At 40.7% G+C, this 19,257-nt stretch overlaps 10 protein-coding genes across 10 annotated transcripts; 4 read left to right on the top strand and 6 right to left on the bottom strand.

The window, feature by feature from the left end:
* Positions 1 to 300: 300 nt before the first annotated feature.
* NEHOM01_1506 (26S proteasome regulatory subunit N2) lies at positions 301 to 2,895 on the bottom strand (the record flags this gene model as incomplete). The annotated part of the gene is made up of 1 exon (XM_051490384.1): positions 301 to 2,895. The coding sequence occupies one exon, from the start codon at positions 2,893 to 2,895 to the stop codon at positions 301 to 303; it is 2,595 nt and encodes an 864-aa protein (XP_051346344.1).
* Positions 2,896 to 3,087: 192 nt separating this feature from the next.
* On the top strand, positions 3,088 to 4,770 carry NEHOM01_1505 (uncharacterized protein; the record flags this gene model as incomplete). The annotated part of the gene is made up of 1 exon (XM_051490383.1): positions 3,088 to 4,770. The coding sequence occupies one exon, from the start codon at positions 3,088 to 3,090 to the stop codon at positions 4,768 to 4,770; it is 1,683 nt and encodes a 560-aa protein (XP_051346343.1).
* A 174-nt stretch (positions 4,771 to 4,944) lies between these two features.
* NEHOM01_1504 (uncharacterized protein) lies at positions 4,945 to 6,372 on the bottom strand (the record flags this gene model as incomplete). The annotated part of the gene is made up of 1 exon (XM_051490382.1): positions 4,945 to 6,372. One exon carries the CDS (start codon positions 6,370 to 6,372, stop codon positions 4,945 to 4,947), a length of 1,428 nt encoding a protein of 475 aa, XP_051346342.1.
* Positions 6,373 to 6,408: 36 nt separating this feature from the next.
* NEHOM01_1503 (transcription initiation factor TFIIA small subunit) lies at positions 6,409 to 6,765 on the top strand (the record flags this gene model as incomplete). The annotated part of the gene is made up of 1 exon (XM_051490381.1): positions 6,409 to 6,765. One exon carries the CDS (start codon positions 6,409 to 6,411, stop codon positions 6,763 to 6,765), a length of 357 nt encoding a protein of 118 aa, XP_051346341.1.
* Positions 6,766 to 8,768: 2,003 nt separating this feature from the next.
* Positions 8,769 to 10,523, bottom strand: NEHOM01_1502 (serine/threonine-protein kinase TTK/MPS1; the record flags this gene model as incomplete). Its single annotated transcript, XM_051490380.1, has 1 exon — positions 8,769 to 10,523. The coding sequence occupies one exon, from the start codon at positions 10,521 to 10,523 to the stop codon at positions 8,769 to 8,771; it is 1,755 nt and encodes a 584-aa protein (XP_051346340.1).
* A 30-nt stretch (positions 10,524 to 10,553) lies between these two features.
* Positions 10,554 to 11,666, bottom strand: NEHOM01_1501 (uncharacterized protein; the record flags this gene model as incomplete). Its single annotated transcript, XM_051490379.1, has 1 exon — positions 10,554 to 11,666. One exon carries the CDS (start codon positions 11,664 to 11,666, stop codon positions 10,554 to 10,556), a length of 1,113 nt encoding a protein of 370 aa, XP_051346339.1.
* Positions 11,667 to 11,692: 26 nt separating this feature from the next.
* Positions 11,693 to 12,397, top strand: NEHOM01_1500 (glucose-induced degradation protein 8; the record flags this gene model as incomplete). The annotated part of the gene is made up of 1 exon (XM_051490378.1): positions 11,693 to 12,397. The coding sequence occupies one exon, from the start codon at positions 11,693 to 11,695 to the stop codon at positions 12,395 to 12,397; it is 705 nt and encodes a 234-aa protein (XP_051346338.1).
* A 411-nt stretch (positions 12,398 to 12,808) lies between these two features.
* On the bottom strand, positions 12,809 to 15,220 carry NEHOM01_1499 (uncharacterized protein; the record flags this gene model as incomplete). The annotated part of the gene is made up of 1 exon (XM_051490377.1): positions 12,809 to 15,220. One exon carries the CDS (start codon positions 15,218 to 15,220, stop codon positions 12,809 to 12,811), a length of 2,412 nt encoding a protein of 803 aa, XP_051346337.1.
* A 1,026-nt stretch (positions 15,221 to 16,246) lies between these two features.
* NEHOM01_1498 (uncharacterized protein) lies at positions 16,247 to 17,542 on the bottom strand (the record flags this gene model as incomplete). Its single annotated transcript, XM_051490376.1, has 1 exon — positions 16,247 to 17,542. One exon carries the CDS (start codon positions 17,540 to 17,542, stop codon positions 16,247 to 16,249), a length of 1,296 nt encoding a protein of 431 aa, XP_051346336.1.
* A 25-nt stretch (positions 17,543 to 17,567) lies between these two features.
* NEHOM01_1497 (T-complex protein 1 subunit delta) lies at positions 17,568 to 19,079 on the top strand (the record flags this gene model as incomplete). The annotated part of the gene is made up of 1 exon (XM_051490375.1): positions 17,568 to 19,079. One exon carries the CDS (start codon positions 17,568 to 17,570, stop codon positions 19,077 to 19,079), a length of 1,512 nt encoding a protein of 503 aa, XP_051346335.1.
* Between the last annotated feature and the right edge of the window lie 178 nt (positions 19,080 to 19,257).

The following is a 19,257-nucleotide window of genomic DNA, read 5'->3' as shown; positions in this document are numbered from 1 at the left end:
ATAACATAATAACTTATAATACCATAATAACTTATAATACCATAACAATCTAACGTATAATAACATAATAATCTAACGTATAACAACTTATAATAACATAATAATCTAACGTATAACAACTTATAATAGCATAATAATCTAACGTATAACAACTTATAATAACATAATAATCTAACGTATAACAACATGATAACATAATAGTCTAACGTATAACAACTTATAATAACATAATAATCTAACGTATAATAATCTAACGCATAGTAACATAACGTATAGCAACTGTAAGCTCACTAGCACATTTTATTGATTGTTAGCCGGATTAGATTGCGATGCCGCTGGGAAGAAAAGAATAGAAGGCTGATCGGCTAAACCGGACCGTTTCTGCTGTAAAGTAGTAAACCGCTCGTTGTTCTTAACCACATGCGACTTTTCCTCTACCTCCACCACTACTTCTTTCTCCTCCTCCTTAACCTCTTCCTGTGGCTTTTCACCCGCCAGAGGAATAATCTTGAACTTCTTGTGCGACTTGGCATGCTCATTAGGCAGAACAGACTCCATCTTGAAAGGCGTACTGGGTCCTTCCACCTCAACCTGGAAGTCCTCCAAGATATTAAGATTCGTATCTGCCGCCAGCAGTAAAGTCGGCCGCATACACAACGTAATAAAAGGTACAACCGGGTACCAGTACCAGTACTGCGAGAAAAGAATGGCCCCACATACACTTTTAACTGAAATATCTCTTGACATCCCATAGATACTAATGGTTCCATTGCGTCCACAGGCATCAAGAATAGCTCGGCCTAGTAAAGCTCCAAACCGAGCTGCTCCACTTTCACTCTTCCGTCTGGTCATACTGTGCATGTGCTCAATCACGCGCTTAAAGACTGGGTCATCACGAATGTTCAGCTGCATAAGTAAGAAGCCGGCCCCAATACTAGCATGTTGCCGGACATAAGTCGTCGTATCGTACATAAGCGTTTCAATCAAAGCTAAGGACTTCTTGCACCCAGAACCGACTTGGAACATACCTAGAGTTAAAGCTACACCCGCCCGTACATAAGCCGAATGACTTTGGGCCAAAGGCTCCAGCACTGAGCATAGTTCACTGGTCTTATCCTCTTCTAGCAAGCACCCAGAGCCCGACTGATCAGATAAGATCAGACCAATGGCAAAGACAGCAATTCGCTTGACATCCTCAGAAGAGTCTGTACTAATCACCGATAAGAGTTTCCTAACTGCACTTAAATCACCAGTACCTACGTACGCCGCTCCAAAGGAAAGTACACCTGAGTATCTAATGATTGGATTGATATCACCAAGCAGTTCATCCAGTAGTTGGGAAAAGGCCTGGGGAGGTTCAGAAGAAGCTATCCCAATGCACTTTAGGGCTACGCCCACTCCAACTGCTCGTGAAATCTTCTCGTGCTCAGTATCCCGGGCATAAGTCAAAACTTCCCGGGCTAAATCCAGATCAAAATTACCAGCTGTAGTTAGACCAATGGCATAAGCAGCGGCTTCAGAAACAGTGACATTATCGGAATAAAGAATGTTTTTGAATTTGTTGATTGTCTCAGTATCAGCTGTGCCCAGTCGGGTTAGACCCAAACCCAGACAGGCTCCATACAAGACATTACTCCGGCTGCTTTTCGACTCGGCATCAAAGAAAGACCCTAAGAAACTATCAGCAATAGTTGGTGAGTTCACTGCAATCAAACCCAAAGCAAACAAAGCCCCGCCACTTTCTGGATCGTCCTTCTCCGTATCAACAATTGAAGCCATTGGCAAGTAGTGTCTGAGTACTTCAAATGGATCCTCACTATCCGTATGAATCATACCAAAGGACGATGCCACTACAAATTTAGACCAGTTCTTAGCCTGTTTCATCCACTCTAAATTCTTACGCAAGTAAGTATCATTGCACGTTTTCCCACTCATAAACCCATTGCAGAAACTCAATGACATATGATTCATTGATAGTTTAGAACTTTGTGATTTTGATAGATCGGAAAGTAAACTAAAACTAATGTTGTTCTTATCGGTTAAGAATCGCTGGTAGACTTCTGATTGGAACTTACCCGTAAGTAGAGCATGGGCTTGGGCATCTTTCGCCTGTCCAGCAATACGTTGTGATAAGACAGGCGATTTATCATGCACTAAGAAAGCCACAAACAAAGCCGCTTCCTTACGCCGTTCCGCCAGATAGTTAATCAAAGCGACTAACTTATCTTCACTACGATTGACTAAGTAGGCATCAGCTAAAGCCTTAAAAAAGACCAAAGAATAGGTTTCCTTAGGACTCTCCTCCCAAATACTAGCTAGAACACTCAGTAATTGCCGATAGAACCGTTCGCGCTTAGCCCCTTCAATAATGAACTCAGGAGCCAAAGACTCTTCCAGAACGTGTGCTCCACTACGCAGAAACCTTTCAATCGCCGCCAAGTCCTTAGTTACTAGGAAGAGACCTAGTAAAGAGTAACTATTAGGACTTTCCTGGGCAGCTAATTCCTGTATAAACTGAGAAAGTTCTTCGTTCCTTTCTTCCTTAGCTGTTTCAATGTACCTCCTAATCAAACGATGGCGTGATTCTTCAAAGTATAGGCTTACAGACTTATCGTGATCCTTAGCTGCACTATGCCAGACATCTTTAGCTAAGATTGCATGGTTGACGGACTCATTGTAGCGCTGGGTGTAGAAACAAACCATGGACAGCAATAAATGAACATATTCGGCTTTTTCTGGGTGATCTTCAGGCTTTAGATGCGGAATTACATCGGATAAGAACCCTCCAACTAGGCCAATGTTTTGTGAAATCAAATCTAAGCCTTCTGCTTTCTTTTCCTTATCGGGATGCTGCAGAAGATTCTCAATAGCTGGAACTAGTGAAATCGACTCCATTACACAACAAAAACAAAACTAAATTTATACCATTGGGTTAGAATTAGATGGAATTAGGGGGAGATTGGGGGTTCTGACGGTGTATTTAGGCTTAGCGTAGAGTTTCGTGGTCTGATCGCGACTGTCTGGGACTGATTATCTTGGTTTTGATAGTTAAGATTGGTTTTTAGCAGGTTGTGGGTTTTATTTGGGATGAATTTGGTTGACATTGTGGGAGACCGGATTAAGAAACATGTTCTGCGCTTGGGTGCTGCGCATAAGGAGTGGCGGGTTTTAGTGATTGATCATGATACGGCACATTTACTTCATTATGCTTTGCCGATGAGTGAAGTGCTTTCGCAGAACATTGCGATGATTGAGCGGATTGAGGAAGAGCGACAGGCTGCGGCGGACTTTTCGGTGGTTTACTTTGTTAAGATGAGTGTGGGTGCGGCCAAGACTATTCAAAAAGACTTTGGGAAGAAGATGTACAGTAGTGTGTATGTGGTGAGTATGGGGCCAATTGAGAAGAAGGCCCAGCAGGTTTTGGACGAGGTGGCTAAGAAGGTGGAGAAAAGACAGAGTAAGGGCGAGTCTTTGCACTTTACTTGTAAGGCGGTTAATTTTGATTTCTTACCGCTGTGTAGTGATGTGTTTCAGTTGACAGTAGGAAGTAACTTTTATCTTGATAAGGAGAGGTATGCCTTGGAAGTGGCTGATAAGTTGCAGGGATTGTGTCGGACAGTGAAGGCCCAATGTACGCCGGTGGGAGTTGGGAAAGTTACTAAGAAAGTGGTTGAACGGATTGATACGACCGGTCCAGGGAAGTTAGTTGTGATAGAACGAGGTATTGATTTGAATACGCCTTTGTTGCACTGGTTTACTTTTGAGAGTCTCTTGTGGGATTTGGGTTTGGGCGGTCCTGGGTATGTAGTGGATCTTAATGGTCGGAAGAAAGGAGAGAGTGAGGGTGGTGGGGATGGTGAGGGCGAAAGTGATGAGGAGGCAAGGATTGAAATGAGTGAGAGCCATACGGTTTGGGAAAGTGTTCGGAATACGCAATTGGTGAAGACTCATGAAATTTTATCCGATCTAATCAAGGATGCAACTAAGTCCAATGAGAAGGAGAGCAAAACAAATATCAAGCGGTTGGTTAAAGCCATTCAGGAACTGCCCTCCCAGACTAAGACGTTGAAAGAAATTAAGGCTCTAATGGGTCTACTTGAACGTTGTGTGAACTACTTCAATACTCATGAGATCAAACAAGTCGCTGAAGTAGAACAGGGCATTGCTACCGGTAAGGATGCCGCTGGTAGTACATACAAGAAAGTAGCAACAAAAGAGTTCTTCCGGGTCTTAGAGACGGCTCGGCTGACTAAAGAAGAGAAGACGCGGCTGTACTTCCTACTTCTGGCTAACATGGGCTCATTACAGCGCAATGAGGAGAAGACTTTATTAACTCAAGGCCATATTAGCAAGAAAGAAGTCGAGTGCTGGGAGAAGGCCAAAAAGCATTTAAAAGGTCGAGCAGCTATTCCACTTACTAAACGGCCCATTCCAATTGCTCGGTACACCCCCATTATTCATGACGTGCTAACAGCTATCATCAGTAAGAACAAAAAGGCATGTACTCATTTTGATATCTCTTTACCTGAAACTAGAGAGAATTTATCGGGCCATTCCTTGCGTAAACGTGAATTTGTCTTCCGGGCCCCAGCCCATACTACATCTACTGAAAAACGCCCGATCATTATCTTCTTTATTGGCGGGGTGTGTATTGCCGAAATCTCTGAAATCCGCGAGATTGCCAAGAATACTGGTCTGTCCATTATAGTTGGTTCCACTGCGGTTTATTCTCCTAGTGGCTTTCTAAGTAGTCTGTCCGAATTGGGCTAGTCCATAGTAATGGTTATGGCACGTAATAGTGTGCGGCAGTACTGTATAGCTGTCACTATTCCTAGACACGTATCTAATTTTGATAGTAGCTCACTACATAAGCACTAGCAATAAGACCAGCTTAATACTACCACTCCACTACTAATCCACTACCACTCCACTACCAACCCACTACTAAACCCAATCGTCAACATAGAGTCTCATTTTGGGATGTGTTTGGGTGATGTACGTGCAGATTGCTTTGCGTGCCCCTTTGTTGCCGCAGATATAACCCAATTTAGTATCCGGGCATAAATTACTAATTAAATCATTGATTCTTTCTGTGTTGTTAATCAAAAACTGGTCCAATCTAAGACAACTGTTCTCTTGTGAATAAACAATCAAGATACGTGTCTGGTACTTACTCGAAAAGAACTCACGAGCCCCAACTAAACTAGACTCTTCTCCATCTCCACTCACTATACCCAAACTATGCAGAATACTCTCCTTCCTTGACCGACATCCATAAACCAGCACAAACTCCCTTTCCTCTTTCCGGGCCATAAACGAGATAAAAGGGGCTACACCCGTTCCAATTCCAATCAGCAATGCATTTCCGGCTTGTATTTGCATGAGCCTATTGGGCTTATGGATAGTGTTCATAATAAGTCCCGCCCCATAATTCAGGTCTGTCCGACCAGCAGCTGCACCAGCTATCATATTCAGCACGAATAAGGAAGCATGTCCGTACCGCTTCTCACCATACGCCTCCTTCTCCACTACTCCGCACAAGAACTCAACTTCATCCTCAGCTGCATTCAAACTCAGTACTGAAAAGGCCCGCGGTCGAATCTCTTCACTTAATTCCAATAAAGTTTCCAAATCTAGTTTCACTTCCAATCCGACCACCAGATCATAAAGATCATTCCAATTCTTACCCAGGCCAAAATAATCCTTACTTCCAGCCCGTGAGGCCAAGTACTCTAACTTAGCCCGAGACTCCGGCCCCGCCAACTGTCCCAATCTATAAAGCATGTACTTAGATGGCAATGAAGTCAAGTCCAAACAGTGCCGCAAACAATCATCAAGTCGTCCACTATAACTCATCACTACTCGACCCGTACGTATGTGCACTTTCCGGTACTCAATCCATTTCTCTCCCTTCCATCCCAAGTATGCCAATAATCCCTGCACCCGATCCTTACTATTAGACACCTTCACCAAAACCGAATCACCCGGCAACCAACTCTGCAAACCCCTACTCACCCCCAGGCCTTTAATCCATACTCGCACTACAGTCCGCCGTCCTTCAAACAATACTTCCGTCCGTCCCACCGCCGACTCCTTACGCCCAAACACATCCATCCCATCTTCTCCCACCTTCCCCATCCACTCATCACAACCTCGTCTACCTTCATGTTCCCCAGTCACTACATTATACTGCCGACCATTCAAAACAAAGTACGTCTTCCTATCACTCATTCCACCCTTCCCACTATCTAACTCATCACATTCCAACCCAACCCCACCCCATTCAACCTTATTTATCCGTTTAAAGACACCCTTATCACTATCGGTTAAATCAACCCAATTATTCAACTCAATCGGCCAGAAAGACAACATGATACGCTTTAAAAGCAATTTTATTTTCAGAGTTAGATGTACCAACTCTATCGTGAAAGTAATATCGGCAAAGCATTTCAAGACACAATCGAAGAGAAGATTAATTCACAAATAATTACTCCTCAACAAGGAAATGCTCTACTAGAGATGTTTGATAATGCAGTTTATTTAGTATTCAATCGGAATGTTCATAATAAGATGAGTTTTAAAGCTTCGATTATCAATTATAAGAACTTTGCCGATGTTTGGACATTTGTAGTTAAAAACTTTGTTATGACTATCAATGATGAGTTAGTTCGGGCCGATCGAGTAAAGATAGTAGCTTGTGATGCTAATATCAATGCTGAACGGACTACTCGGGGTAAGAATGCTGATAAAAAGAAGGCTTTCTAGTAAGTAAATAGTGTTTAAGTTTAGTTTGTGTTTGGTTTAGGTTGTGTTGATTTAGGTTGATTTAAGTTGAGATTAGATTGGGTTTGTGTTGGGTTAGGTTAGGTTTGGGTTTGTGTTGGTTTTGGATTGGGGTTAGTATTTGGATTGAGTTGTTGTTTGGTGTTGGATTTAGTTGGGTTTGATTTGCTTAATTATAGTGCTGTCATACGACTACTACTCAATACCAATTCATTATGACGTCATCCTCATTCACCCTTATTTACTTAAATAAATACTAACTTGTGTTCGTCTCAAAGAATGTCTTTAATAGAGTGTGTATATTAGATTGGTGTTGTGTTGTGTTGGTGTTGTGTTGAGTTGAGTTGTGTTGTGTTGATTTTAGGAACTACTTTAATGTCTAATTGGAATTAAGTTTAGTTTGGGTTAGTTTAGTTTAGTTTAGAATTAAATGAAATTGAAAGTAGTTGTTTTTGAGTTTATGTTGTGTTTAGATTTAAATTAAGTTTAGATTGTGTTTGGTTTAGATTGCGTTTAGATTATGTTTGGATTGTGTTTAGATTGAGTTTGGTTTAGATTAAGTTGGGATTGGGTTGAATTGGATAGGATAATTAGATGGGGCTGGAATGTGTGGGGGTTTAATTAGGGAGTGACGTGTTATTTGGCTGGATTGGGATGTATTGGGTGGTGTATTTAAGGAGAGGCGAGGGGGTTGGGAGCTTCGGAGGCGTAAGGGCCTAGGATGAAGCCGGCCAGATACAAAATGTATTGAGGCTTCTTTGGTAAGCCTTTGGAATGTATCTGTTGGGCTCTGTAAAGAGGACGGGCCTGATGTTTCAGGGAAGTGTGTAATGGCTGATGGCTTTAAGTCTGGCTCTGTTTTGGGATGTATTATATGAAAGCTAGTGATCGGATAACTACTTGGGTTTGTCTATTTGCCTTGGGTTTATCTCGGGGTAAGGTAGTATTAGTGGAATTAACAAATCCTGGGCTGAGTTGGGCTGGAAGGACCTTTGTACTGGTGATAATAGCCGGTTGAAGGAGCATACGGAAGTTGGTTGTTACAGGACTGTAAGATGCAGACAGTCAGTGAATATTAGAAAGTGGTTATGCTGAGATGGACGAACAGATTTAGTGTGTAGATATGACTTGTCATTCTTAAGTGGCCGGGAGTAGGATCGCTCTGGAAAAGAGTGGCTGAAGTAGTTCGAAAGAATCATAGCGACAAGTGCTATCCGGTTACTAGTGGGATCAGCTAGTGGCCATTCGATCGGATTGGTTTAGTACACTTGGGAGACTAGGGTATTTAGACCTGACAAATCTAGAGAGAACTAGACTCCTGGAAGGACGGTGGAAGCTTTACATTGCTGGAGGAGAATTAGTTGGAAGACAGGTCGGTTTTAATCGGCCTCGATAAGTATATTTATCAGTTCAGAAGACGAGTTAGCCTAAGGCGAATGACTGTTTAGTTGCTGAATTATTTGGCGAACAGTGCTTTCATACTACTACTAGCCATGAACATTTGCTACAGAGCGAATGTAGTTGGCGAGTCGTATCAACTTAAACTTCTTCCTCCTATTGGAAGAGGTAATACGAAGTTTGTGGCCATCCGGTTGTGTTCAAGACAACCGACCGAACAGAAAACTGCTTTATTCGTGATCGGCTATTATGGAGCGTGGACCTTAATCATACTACTGCCAAATGGGCTGTTCCCATAACAGTAGTGGTAGTGTTTAAATTGAACTAAAGTAGCCGAGCAGTTTAGCTGCAAAGGATAGATGCTACTAAAACCGATTTATTGGTTAATAAAGCATGTATTTACTATTTGGTTATGTTATGTGGAGTGTAGTGAAGTAGAGTGAAATGAAGTTATGTTATGTGATAAGAATATGTCAGTATAAGATAAGAACAAGATGGTCGTTGAAATTGAAATTTGCCTTTAGTATATCTTAAGCCTAGCTGAACCAGTTATTGTAAAACCAGATACCAACTCAATACCAACGCAATTAGTTGTTAAGGTACAGACTAGAGATCTTTTCTACAATTCTTGTTTTGGCTTCCTCAGTAGGTGCAGTGTACTTCATATCCATGATTTTGGAAATGAAGGCCTTAAGCTCTTCCTTGTTGAACGTATGCGTGTCCTTCTGGGGACGCGGCCGACTAGTCAATCCGGTTTCTAACAAATCATCTATCTTAGCCCGTTTACTAGGCTCACGAACTAAACACTTCTGCATCTCGGCCACTGCTTCTGGATACCGATTGTCATTCGGTTCTTCTAGTGGATACTCAACCGCATACTTATCATCAAGTAGTTTCTGCATACGTTGCACTAAGTTCTTGAAGCGCATAAAAGGCGACTCGCCAAAGTACATCTCATAAAGAATACATCCTAAGGACCAAATATCACTACTACGTCCCATTTTAGTTTTACCTTCTATAATGGCTTCAGGAGACATATAGTTAATTGTACCTATCTGTTTTTCACGAATGATATTAGTCGTATCATTTTTGATTACTTTTGAGATACCAAAATCAATGAGTTTAAGACGGCCATTAACAAACAAAAAGTTAGCCGGCTTAAGATCGCGATGAACAATCCGGTGGTCATGAATACATTTAACTGCCCGTAACATCTGTTCCCAAAGAGTAATCATCGTATAGTTCTCTTGGCTACACCGATACCCACCCGGTACTCGTGTTCTTTCTATCTCTAAAAACCTACTTAGATCAATATCTCCATGTTCCATTAGAATAGCTATCCGATCATGATTTACATAACTATCTTTAAGTGTAACAATCTCATGCCGTTTTTTAAGTCGTTTCAAAAGCTCAATCTCATTAACATAACTACTATGAATCTCTTCACTCTCCCGGCCAGCCGGTATCTTGATCTTTTTCAAAGCAAAGACTTCATTCTTATCAGAAAGAACTTGATAAACCTTACCACTTCCACCCTTACCTATAGTCCTTAAAATCTTAAGTTTCCGACCATTCAAAGTAATCTTCTTATGATTAGGAGATCCTGGACCTTTCTCCCCACCTAAACGCCCTTCATTCGTCTCCCCTCCTAAATCCCCACCTATCTCCATATCTAAATCAACTCTACTCCCGGGTTTACCCCGATTAACTGCACCTAAAGGACTATCAAAAACAGAGCCACACATAGTCACTGTATCGGACATAGCATTTTGAGTCGGATAATTTCCACCAACATTCTCCTGGTCCAGTAAAGACCGACCACAACTCCCTAGACCTCCCATCCCTAAAGGCTCATTCCCTAAGAACTCACTCGGTTCAATCGTATACCCAACACTTCGTGGTGTTTCCGGGTAGAGTAACCGTGTATCACTACTATCCGCACTACCTACTTGTCTTTCCCGGGCCCAACTTAGAATAGCACTCTTCTCAGGACACTCTTTATACTGCAACATATCAGCAGCTGCTTCAACTACTTTAGCCCGTTTACTGCAACTATAAGGCAATCTTGATTCATAGTCCAACCAACCACTCCAGAAAGAAAGAAATCGCCAATACTTACTTTTCAACATCTTGTACACTTCTCTGATTTCAGTATGTGCATATCCATTCTTCTCTAAAAGTCCGATATATCCTTGCCATAACTCTAGAGTTTGCTCGTTAGTATCTAAGTTCTTTTGGGTAGCTTCATAGTAAATTGAAAGTAGACGAGTTAGACTTACATTGTTCTGTTTCTGCGACTGAATATAGGCAAGAATGTCTTCAATACGGAAGAGTCGCTCCATTGGCCTAAATAAAAAAGAGGGGGTAGTTGTTTATTGGTCTAACTCATCGTGTAAGTGTTGGGCGGTCGGCTCCAGATTGATACCAAAATCCGGGAGACTATGAGTCATGTATTTGGCGCGAGTCCGGTCCTGGGTGGTGCAAAGTGAGAAAACATGGGTAGATAGTTGGTGCATGTTTAGGACTGTGCGGATCTTATCGGTGCAGTCGAAGGCCACTAGAGACTGGACTAAGGATCTAAGATCGTCAAAGAAAGGACCATTAATCAGGCCAGGTAAGTCTTCATACGTAAGTAGAAGAATCCAGGCTCGTTTAGCTACGAACTCAGGTAGAGAGGTAGTGGTTTTGTTAGCCAGAAGAGGTAGGCGTTGGATAGTGGCAGCAGCCGTATCTAGACTAGTAGCTGAGTTAGCTACAACTAAGCAAGGTACAGTAATGTCTCTATCTAAAGCTACTAAGAAAGCGTTAGGTTTAAGATGGGGCTGACCAGCAAAGATAACTTCAGCAGTACGACCAAAAGCTCTAAGAGATCGAGCTAGACCAAATCCTTCCTTTTTAGGCAAAATACGATTAAAAGATAGTTGTTGTAATTTTGAAATACTTTCTAGCTTATAAACATTACTGTAGAAGAAAAAGACCGGTTTAGATTGAGTTGAGTTGGAGTGAGTTGAGTTGGAGTGAGATAGATGAGTCATAGTTTGTAAGATCTTTTCTTTGGCGGCTGTCCGGTTAATATTAATGAAGACATAATGGGAGTAGATGGGTAATTTTGATTGCCAAAAATTCCAATCTTGATAAGTAAGAATAATAGAATGGAGTGGATTTGGGATGGTGTTAATCTTTTGGTTTTGATTTTGATTTGAGTTTTGATTTAGGTTTTGATCAGTCTTTTGTTCGGAAGTATCGGGTGAGGTGGGAGAAGGTGCCACAAGATGGGAAAGGTGGGCTTGTGGGTAGATTTGTTGGAATTCTTGAATTATACGTGTAATAAACCCAGTAGGGGGCGTATCTACAACAAAGACCGTTTTTTCCCAATTTATTTGGTGAAGAAGGTCTTTATCTAAAGAAGTTGTGGTGGTGATGATAAAATCACCAGAAACAAGAGAAGGCATAGGACGCGTTCTGGTTCGTGGTAGTAGATCCATAAAAAAAATGGCTGGGGTTTGTTTACATGCAGGTGGAAAGCTTCCAGCCAAGTGAAGAAGTAGTCAATGAAGTAGATGCAGAAAGCACGCATATAGAAGAAAAGCTCTTGGGCTTATCAATTAGTCAGGAATCAATTCAAAAGGTTATTTTGGAATTCTTATCTGAACAGGGGTATAGTAAAGCAGCTCGAGCTTTTAAACGTGAAACTGGGATTAGTATTGAGATGGTACCAGTCCTACCTGAACGAGAAGAGATCAGATTATTAGCCGAGAAAGGAGAGTTTTTAGGAGTGCTAGAAAAGACATCTGCTATCTCTCCTTTTATCTTTTCTGATGATCCTGCCTTGTACTTTGCTATCTTAAGACAAGATTTATTAGAAGACGTAGAAGTACGTGGCCAAACAGAAGGACATGTCTTATTACGGATGGAGAAAGAAGTAGCACCAGTAGTAGAAAAACATCCTTCTTTACTAAGTATGATGGAGAGTTTAGTAAGTGAGATAGTCTTTCGCACTCGTAGTCTTGAAAAAGTACTGGAAGGTCGTCATGAAGTCTTTCAAGAGATCAACCGGAAGGTTTTAAGACTATTTGATTATGAGATCAATGACGGTCTTTCTAAGTTCCTAGAAGAGACAGAGGAAGTAGCCAGCACAACCCAGTTCATATCTCTAGCCAAAGAATGCCCCCTAATTGATGTCTTAGTTCAAAAGGTCAAGAAGCAATTAAGATAACATTTGAGTTAGTATTGGGGTGGGGTGGTGTTAGGTTGGTGTTGAGTTGAGTTGGTGTTGGATTAAGATAGCTTTGATAGTGATTTTAAATAAATGTTTAGTAGTATTAAGTTAAGTTAGTATAAGTGGATATCTAGTTATTTCAAAACAACAGATGAAATGTATATCAAAAACAAAGTTTATTTAGATAGTAGTTGCATGAGTTAAGGTGAGGTAAGGTGGGTTAAAGTGAGGTGGGGTAGGTTGAGGTGGGGTGAGTTAAGTAGAGTTAAGTTAAGTTGGTATTTGGGTTATATAGTAGCCAATTAGATAAGACACAATCAAAATCACAACTTAAGTCAAAATCAAAATCACAACTTAAATCAAAACACAAACAAAACACAACTTAAATCAAAATTAACTCAAATTTATCTAGAAATGATCACATTCTAACTCCAGAACTCCAGTTTCATAATTATAACTGATAATTCGTGCTCGGCCATTACTAGCCGCCTTATTAATGATATACTCCTGCATTTCCTTCTCCGGAAGACTCGTTCGCTTCCCTAAGAGACTCAGTCCCGTTGACTTACTGTAGGCAAAGACATTCTCCAGCACAATCTTAGCCGGATTGTTCAGACCAACTCCTACATCAATATCTTTATCAGAATACATAGTAATTCCACCCTTACTAAACTGTACGTCATTAGGAATCGTATCTAGATCTACTTCACTCAAATCTATCTCACATTTAAACTCAATATAACCAGCTCCTTTTTTACCCACTACTAAACCATTGATTTTCTTATCTTTCATTTGTTTAAGTTGATCTAAAGGCGGGATAGTATAGTACTGATTGATTTCATTTTCAGGAATTTCATTAGGATCAACTGGAACTAAAGGTTTATCAACTGAAAGAGATTTAAAAGGAGCCGTTGTTTTGAACTTGATTTTTGTACGAGGAGCCTTTTCAAAGATAAGAGGGGGAACTTCAATTTGTTTTCTTTTTTCATAATCATCACATTCTTTGAAGTTGATAGCAGATAAGAGATAAGGATCATTGTTTTTACTAGGAGTAGAACCGGTCGTACTTGTAGTTGTACTTAAAGGTTTAACTTGCCCAAACGAAAAAGACGTATTACCAAAAGACTGACTAGCTAAGCTAGGATTAGTAGTACTACCGGGTGTTTCCACAGGTTTATTAAGCGCAGTACTGCCTAAGCCTAAGCCTAAGCCGGAGCCTAAAGGATTAGTATTAGATAAAGAAAAACCAGAAGTTGACTGATTAGATAAGGACTGGCCTAAAGAAGGATTCAAAGCTGAGTTGAAAGAGAAATTACCAGTTGGATTTAGATTAGAACTAGGAGTAAGACCAGTATTATTTTGATTAGTAATTTGTTCATTTGGTTTAGATGTAGATAAGAAAGATTGATTTTGATTAGAATTTTGATTCAAATTACCAGTTGAAAATCCAGATAAAACAGGCTTATTCATATCTTGACCTAATTGTGAAGGACTATTAAGTCCAAAAGACTGATTAGTCTGACCCAAACCTAAACCCGACTGACCAGTCGGCGTACCAAAAGGCGAAGCCTGAGCAGTCACTGCCGGTCTAAAAGCACTAGTACTACCACTACCAGCCACTGCATTATTCAGTCCAAATCCAGAAGTACTACTACCACTCCCTAACCCACTCAGATTAGATTGACCAAAAGGATTAGTATTTTGATTTTGATTTTGATTTATCCCTACCTGATTAGAATTACCCAATTGACCAAAAGGATTAGTATTTTGATTAGTACCCAGTTGATTTTGATTTTGATTGGGTTGAGTTGAGTTCAGTTGACCAAAAGGATTAGTATTTTGATTAACTCCCAGTTGATTTTGATTTACCCCTACCTGATTTTGATTAGCACCTACTTGATTTTGATTAGAACTACCCAGCCCAAACCCAGTACTGTACCCCGGCTGAGTACTACTACTTACACCTTGAGTCTGTCCAAACCCTAACCTATTACTACCCCCAGTAAATCCACCCCCACCACTACCACCTAAAGAACTAGTTGATGCATTAGGAGTAGAAAAGAACCCACTACTTTGATTACCAAAAGTCTGATTAGGATTTTGATTACCAAAAGTCTGATTATTACTAGTATTTTGATTACCAAACCCACTACCAAAACCTCCACTAGATCTTATCATTGTATTATTATTACTACCCTGATTAGTATTAGATGTACTAGGGAGATAAGAAGAATTACTACTACTACTCTGACCACCAAAAGTCTGACCGCCAAATCTATTACTACTACTAAACCCTCCAAATCCACCACTACTACTCTCCGGCTTAGACTGATACCCCGTACTAAATGAACTACCAGGCGTACTACTATAAAGAGAACTACTCGGTTGTTTCATAAAGGCTGAAGATCCAGTTGTATTATAAGTAGAAGGAGAAGAAGAGTTATACTGGGGTATACGTTGAATATTACCTTTACGATTAACAGTATAATCAGCTGCTCTTAACTCTTCTAAGGAGTACTCTTTATAAACAGGCATAGCAGTAATAGAGATAAGATCCATAGGAGTACCTGATTGTGTATGTGTACTCTCTTTGATAACACGATAAGTCTCCCGGGAAGTATTGGGAGTACTTGGTGGGAGTTTAATTGGGGCATTATTATCAACAGTACCGTATCTAGAAGGGGTAGAGTAAAGAGAGTTGGAGTTATAAGGCTGTCTATAGATAGATTGGTCTTGATTTTGCAGGGGTGATTGATTTTGCAGGGGAGACTGATTAAACCCCGAAGAGAAAGTATTGGGATTATTGTGTCCACTATTCATGTTAAAAAATAAAAAATGTGCAAATTTATAGGTAGGGTTAGATATGGGGGTTTTAGAGGGTTTAGGGTGGGTTTTAAGGGTTTGGGTAGAGTTTGGGAAGGATTGGGGTTGTTTTAGGAGGTGAGGAGATCGATTACCCGATAAGGAAAGATTTTTTAAATGAAGTTTTTATTAGATTTGGATTGGATTTGGGTTAGTTTGGATTGGATTTGGGTGGGGTTAGGTTTGGGTGGAGTTAGTTGGAGTTTGGATTAGGTGGGGTTTGGTTTGGGTTTAGTATTGGGTTGAGTTTAGGTGAGTTTAGATTAAGTTGAGTTAAGTTTAGATAAGATTATGTTAAGTCAAGATTAAGATTATGTTAAGTTTAGATTAAGTTGAGTTAAGTTAAGTCAAGATTGAGTTTAGATTAAGTTAAGTTTAGATAAGGAAGTTGACATATGATTATGTTATATTTAGATAAGATTAAGTTGAATTTAGATAATAAAATAAGATAATGTTGAGTTAATGTAGATGGTAGATAGTGGTGTTTTATTTTGGGTAGTGGTCGGATGGTTTAGGTCTTCTTGGAGGTGCAGGCGAAGACGATGATGAGGATGGTGGCGATGATGATGAGGACGGCGGTGGCAATAATGGACCAGAAGAGTTTGTGGTTGTTGTAGATGCGGCGTAGTAAAGATGTTTCGTGGGTAGAAGATTTGGCCTGAAAGCCTATGGTTGATTGGTATCTTCGGCTATCGTATCGGTTACAGTCGTTAAGTGGCTCGGCTTTTAATGTAGTTGCTACTCCAGAAAGATAAAGAAGAGAGATAAGGACAAAAGATAAGACGAAGTTCAAGTATTTCATAAGCAAAATTGCAAGGTTTGGGTTTAAGTAGCTCAATTCTCAACTGATCTAAGCTGGGCGATAATCGCGGATCATATTGGATTAGTGTGATGCTAAGTAGAATAAGATGAGTGGGATGGAGTGGAGTGAGGTGGGATGGAGTAGAGTTAAGTAGAGTGGGATGGAGTGGCGTATAATGTAAATTAGAGTTGGCCACTGTTTACTTGGGCTAGAAGGTCTTGATAGATATCATCTACGGAGGCAGTGCTGGGTAGTGCAGGGCCGGGTTGGTTTTGGCCAGTGACTGCAGTTATATCAACGAAATAAATGCGATGACAAATATCTAAGACGGCTAAGAGCCCGAGTTGGTCTGGACATACTCTTACCCAGCCTAAACTATTCGTTTTAGATAGTTCAAATTGGTCTAAGTGAGATAATTTAGTCTGATCTATTATGTGTAGATGGTTAGGAGTAGTGCAGATAAAGTATGATTTATCATTTACGGTATAAGTTATAAGATCCGTAATCTTCTCAGTACTTACTTGTTTGAGATGTTTGATTTGAAAAGTAGTTGCATCGGACCAGTCTAATAGTTCTACTAGCCAACCTCCAATTGTTCCAGCAAAAAGTCTACCTTGACTTTCCACTAAACAGACTAAAGTTTCAGTTTCCTCCCGATCAGCATGAATATGGGCAATTTGATTACTCACTACAAACTCTCCTTTTTCTCCTCTTTCCACCCAAACCACACTAAATCCCGTCAATCCCACCCAACCATCTCCATTCACTATCCATTTAAGCAAGTAAGTACCCAACCGCCACCGAAAGGCTTCTTGCAACTGCCGTCCACCACTCACCAACTTTTCCTCAACCAGAACAACCAGTCCATTAGCATCACTAGCCACCCAGTACTCCTCTACCTCCCCACCACTACCTCTTATTCCACCCATACTCTGCAAGTACTTACAAGGCAGTCTTCCTATACTAATCCCACCTCCACCTCCCAACTTAACTTCACCCTTCCAAGTACCTATAGCCAACTTACTATCCACTTCGTCATTCATAACACTACCACTACTACTACCACTCATACTCATACTCATACTCATACCACTACCACTACTAATACTCATACTCATACCCACCCTATCACTACTAACCACCCTATCATTACTAATACTACTACTCATACCACTACCACTACTACCCACCCTATCATTACTAATACCACCACTCATACTAATACTACCCATTAAACCCAATTCATTGCTGTCAACATTATTACCTTTTATAGCCAGAGCCGAAACTGGATCTTCAACTTGAGTTATAACTACTGGATATTGCTGTGCACTAATCTTAATAACTCCACCTAAGAACCCTCCAAAAACTAAAGCCTTATTCAGGCAACAAGTAATCTTTTCCGCCAGGACTATCTCTTTTAAGACTTTTGATTTGGACATGGTGGATTTTGACAAGACAAACCGCGTATCAGTATCCATATGACTTGCAAATTTCTTTTAGGCTATGAAACAAGCTGGCAGTCGTGCAGAAGAAGTCCGTCGCAGAATTATCTCTGTTACTCAATCTATTCGTTCTACCATGGGAACAAGTCTAGGACCTAAAGGAATGGACAAAATGATTACGCAGGGCAATCAAACAACTATTACCAATGACGGTAGTACGATTTTAAAGATGATGAAGATGAAACATCCAATTGCCCAACTGATCTGTAACATCTCCCACTCACAAGATGAACAGAGTGGTGATGGTACTACTAGTATTACTCTTCTTCTTTGTTCTTTAGTTGAAGCAGCTTCAGCTCTGATTGATGAGAAGATTCATCCCGTAGTAGTAGCTAATGCCATGGAAAGGGCTAAATCTGTGTGTAAGGAAGCTTTAACTAAACATTCAGTTGAAGCTAAGGGTCAGAATGACTTAAGAGATTGTATTCGTATCTCTTTAAACTCAAAGATTGTTAGTGCTTATATTGAAGCCATTACTGAAGTAACCATGCAAGCTATTCAGCATACAGTTGGTCCTGATGGCGTACTACCCCTGCAGAACATTAGAAGGATTAAGATCAAAGGGAATATGGAAGAGATTAAGATGGTTCCAGGTATAGTACTAAGTATGCCTTTAAAAAGGAAGGTTAAGTTTATGCCGCGTAAGATGAAGGTTGCTATTCTACAGTGTGCTATTGGTCAGTCTAAACCCAATTTAGATGCTAAACTTAATGTTGGTAATTATGAAGCGATGGAAGCAGTAGTACGGGAAGAAAAAGCTCATGTTTTAGCCCTATGTAAGACTATTAAGGATTTAGGTCTGGATTTACTTATTATTCAGAAGAGTATTGTGCGTGAGTCTCTTTCTGAGCTGGCTTTGCACTTTTTGGACCGTTTAGGTGTTCTGGTGGTTGATGATGTGGAGAGGAAGGAAGTTGAGTTATGTGCTGAACAGTTATCTTTATCTCCAGTAGTTGATATTAATGAGATTAAGGAGAGTATGGTTGGTGAGTATTTAGTGGAGGATTTAGAGGGATATGTGAAGATTCAAGTGGAGTCTAAGGTATGTACGGTGATTTTACGGGGAACGGATGAAGTTATTCTGGAGGAGGTAGATAGGAGTTTTAATGATGCTATTAATGTTGGACGGTTGATGTCAGCTACACCACGACTGATTGCTGGGGGAGGTGTGCCTGAACTGGTCTGTTGTACGGCTTTAGCTCAGTATAATGATCCGAAATTGCCTAAGGTTAGTTACTGTGTGCGGGAACTGGCTAAGGCTTTATTGGTAGTTCCAGAGATGTTAGCAGTGAATGCTGGGGCTGAAGCTATTAGTACGTTGGAGTGTTTGCTTAAGGCGCATGCTCAGGGTCCTTCGGACTTGGGAGTTTCGGTACGGGCGGTTGGTCCTGGGAGTATGCAGAAGGAGAATGTCATTCAGCCACTTGGTGTGTCTTTATCGGGTATATCTGGGGCTCTAGATGGAGCAGCTGCGATTGTGCGTATTGATGACTTCATTCCGGCGGCCAAATAAACGGGTTATTTTATGCATTGTTCTTGTAGTGTTTGTTATGAAGAGTGCGGCCTTGGAAGAAGCCTTATGGCGGACTGTTTTGAAGAAGCCGGTATTTAGATCGGGGTACCAGCGCCGAGCGGATTTATTGCGGTTGAAACCGATAGGAGGGTTGCGTGGCGGAGTTTTCATGTTGAGT

This window comes from Nematocida homosporus, assembly GCF_024244095.1.
Source record: "Nematocida homosporus strain JUm1504 chromosome Unknown 4494, whole genome shotgun sequence".
Lineage (NCBI taxonomy): Eukaryota > Fungi > Microsporidia > Nematocida > Nematocida homosporus.
The sequence above is the reverse complement of the archived record's forward strand: the minus strand, read 5'-3'. Positions and strand labels throughout refer to the sequence as shown.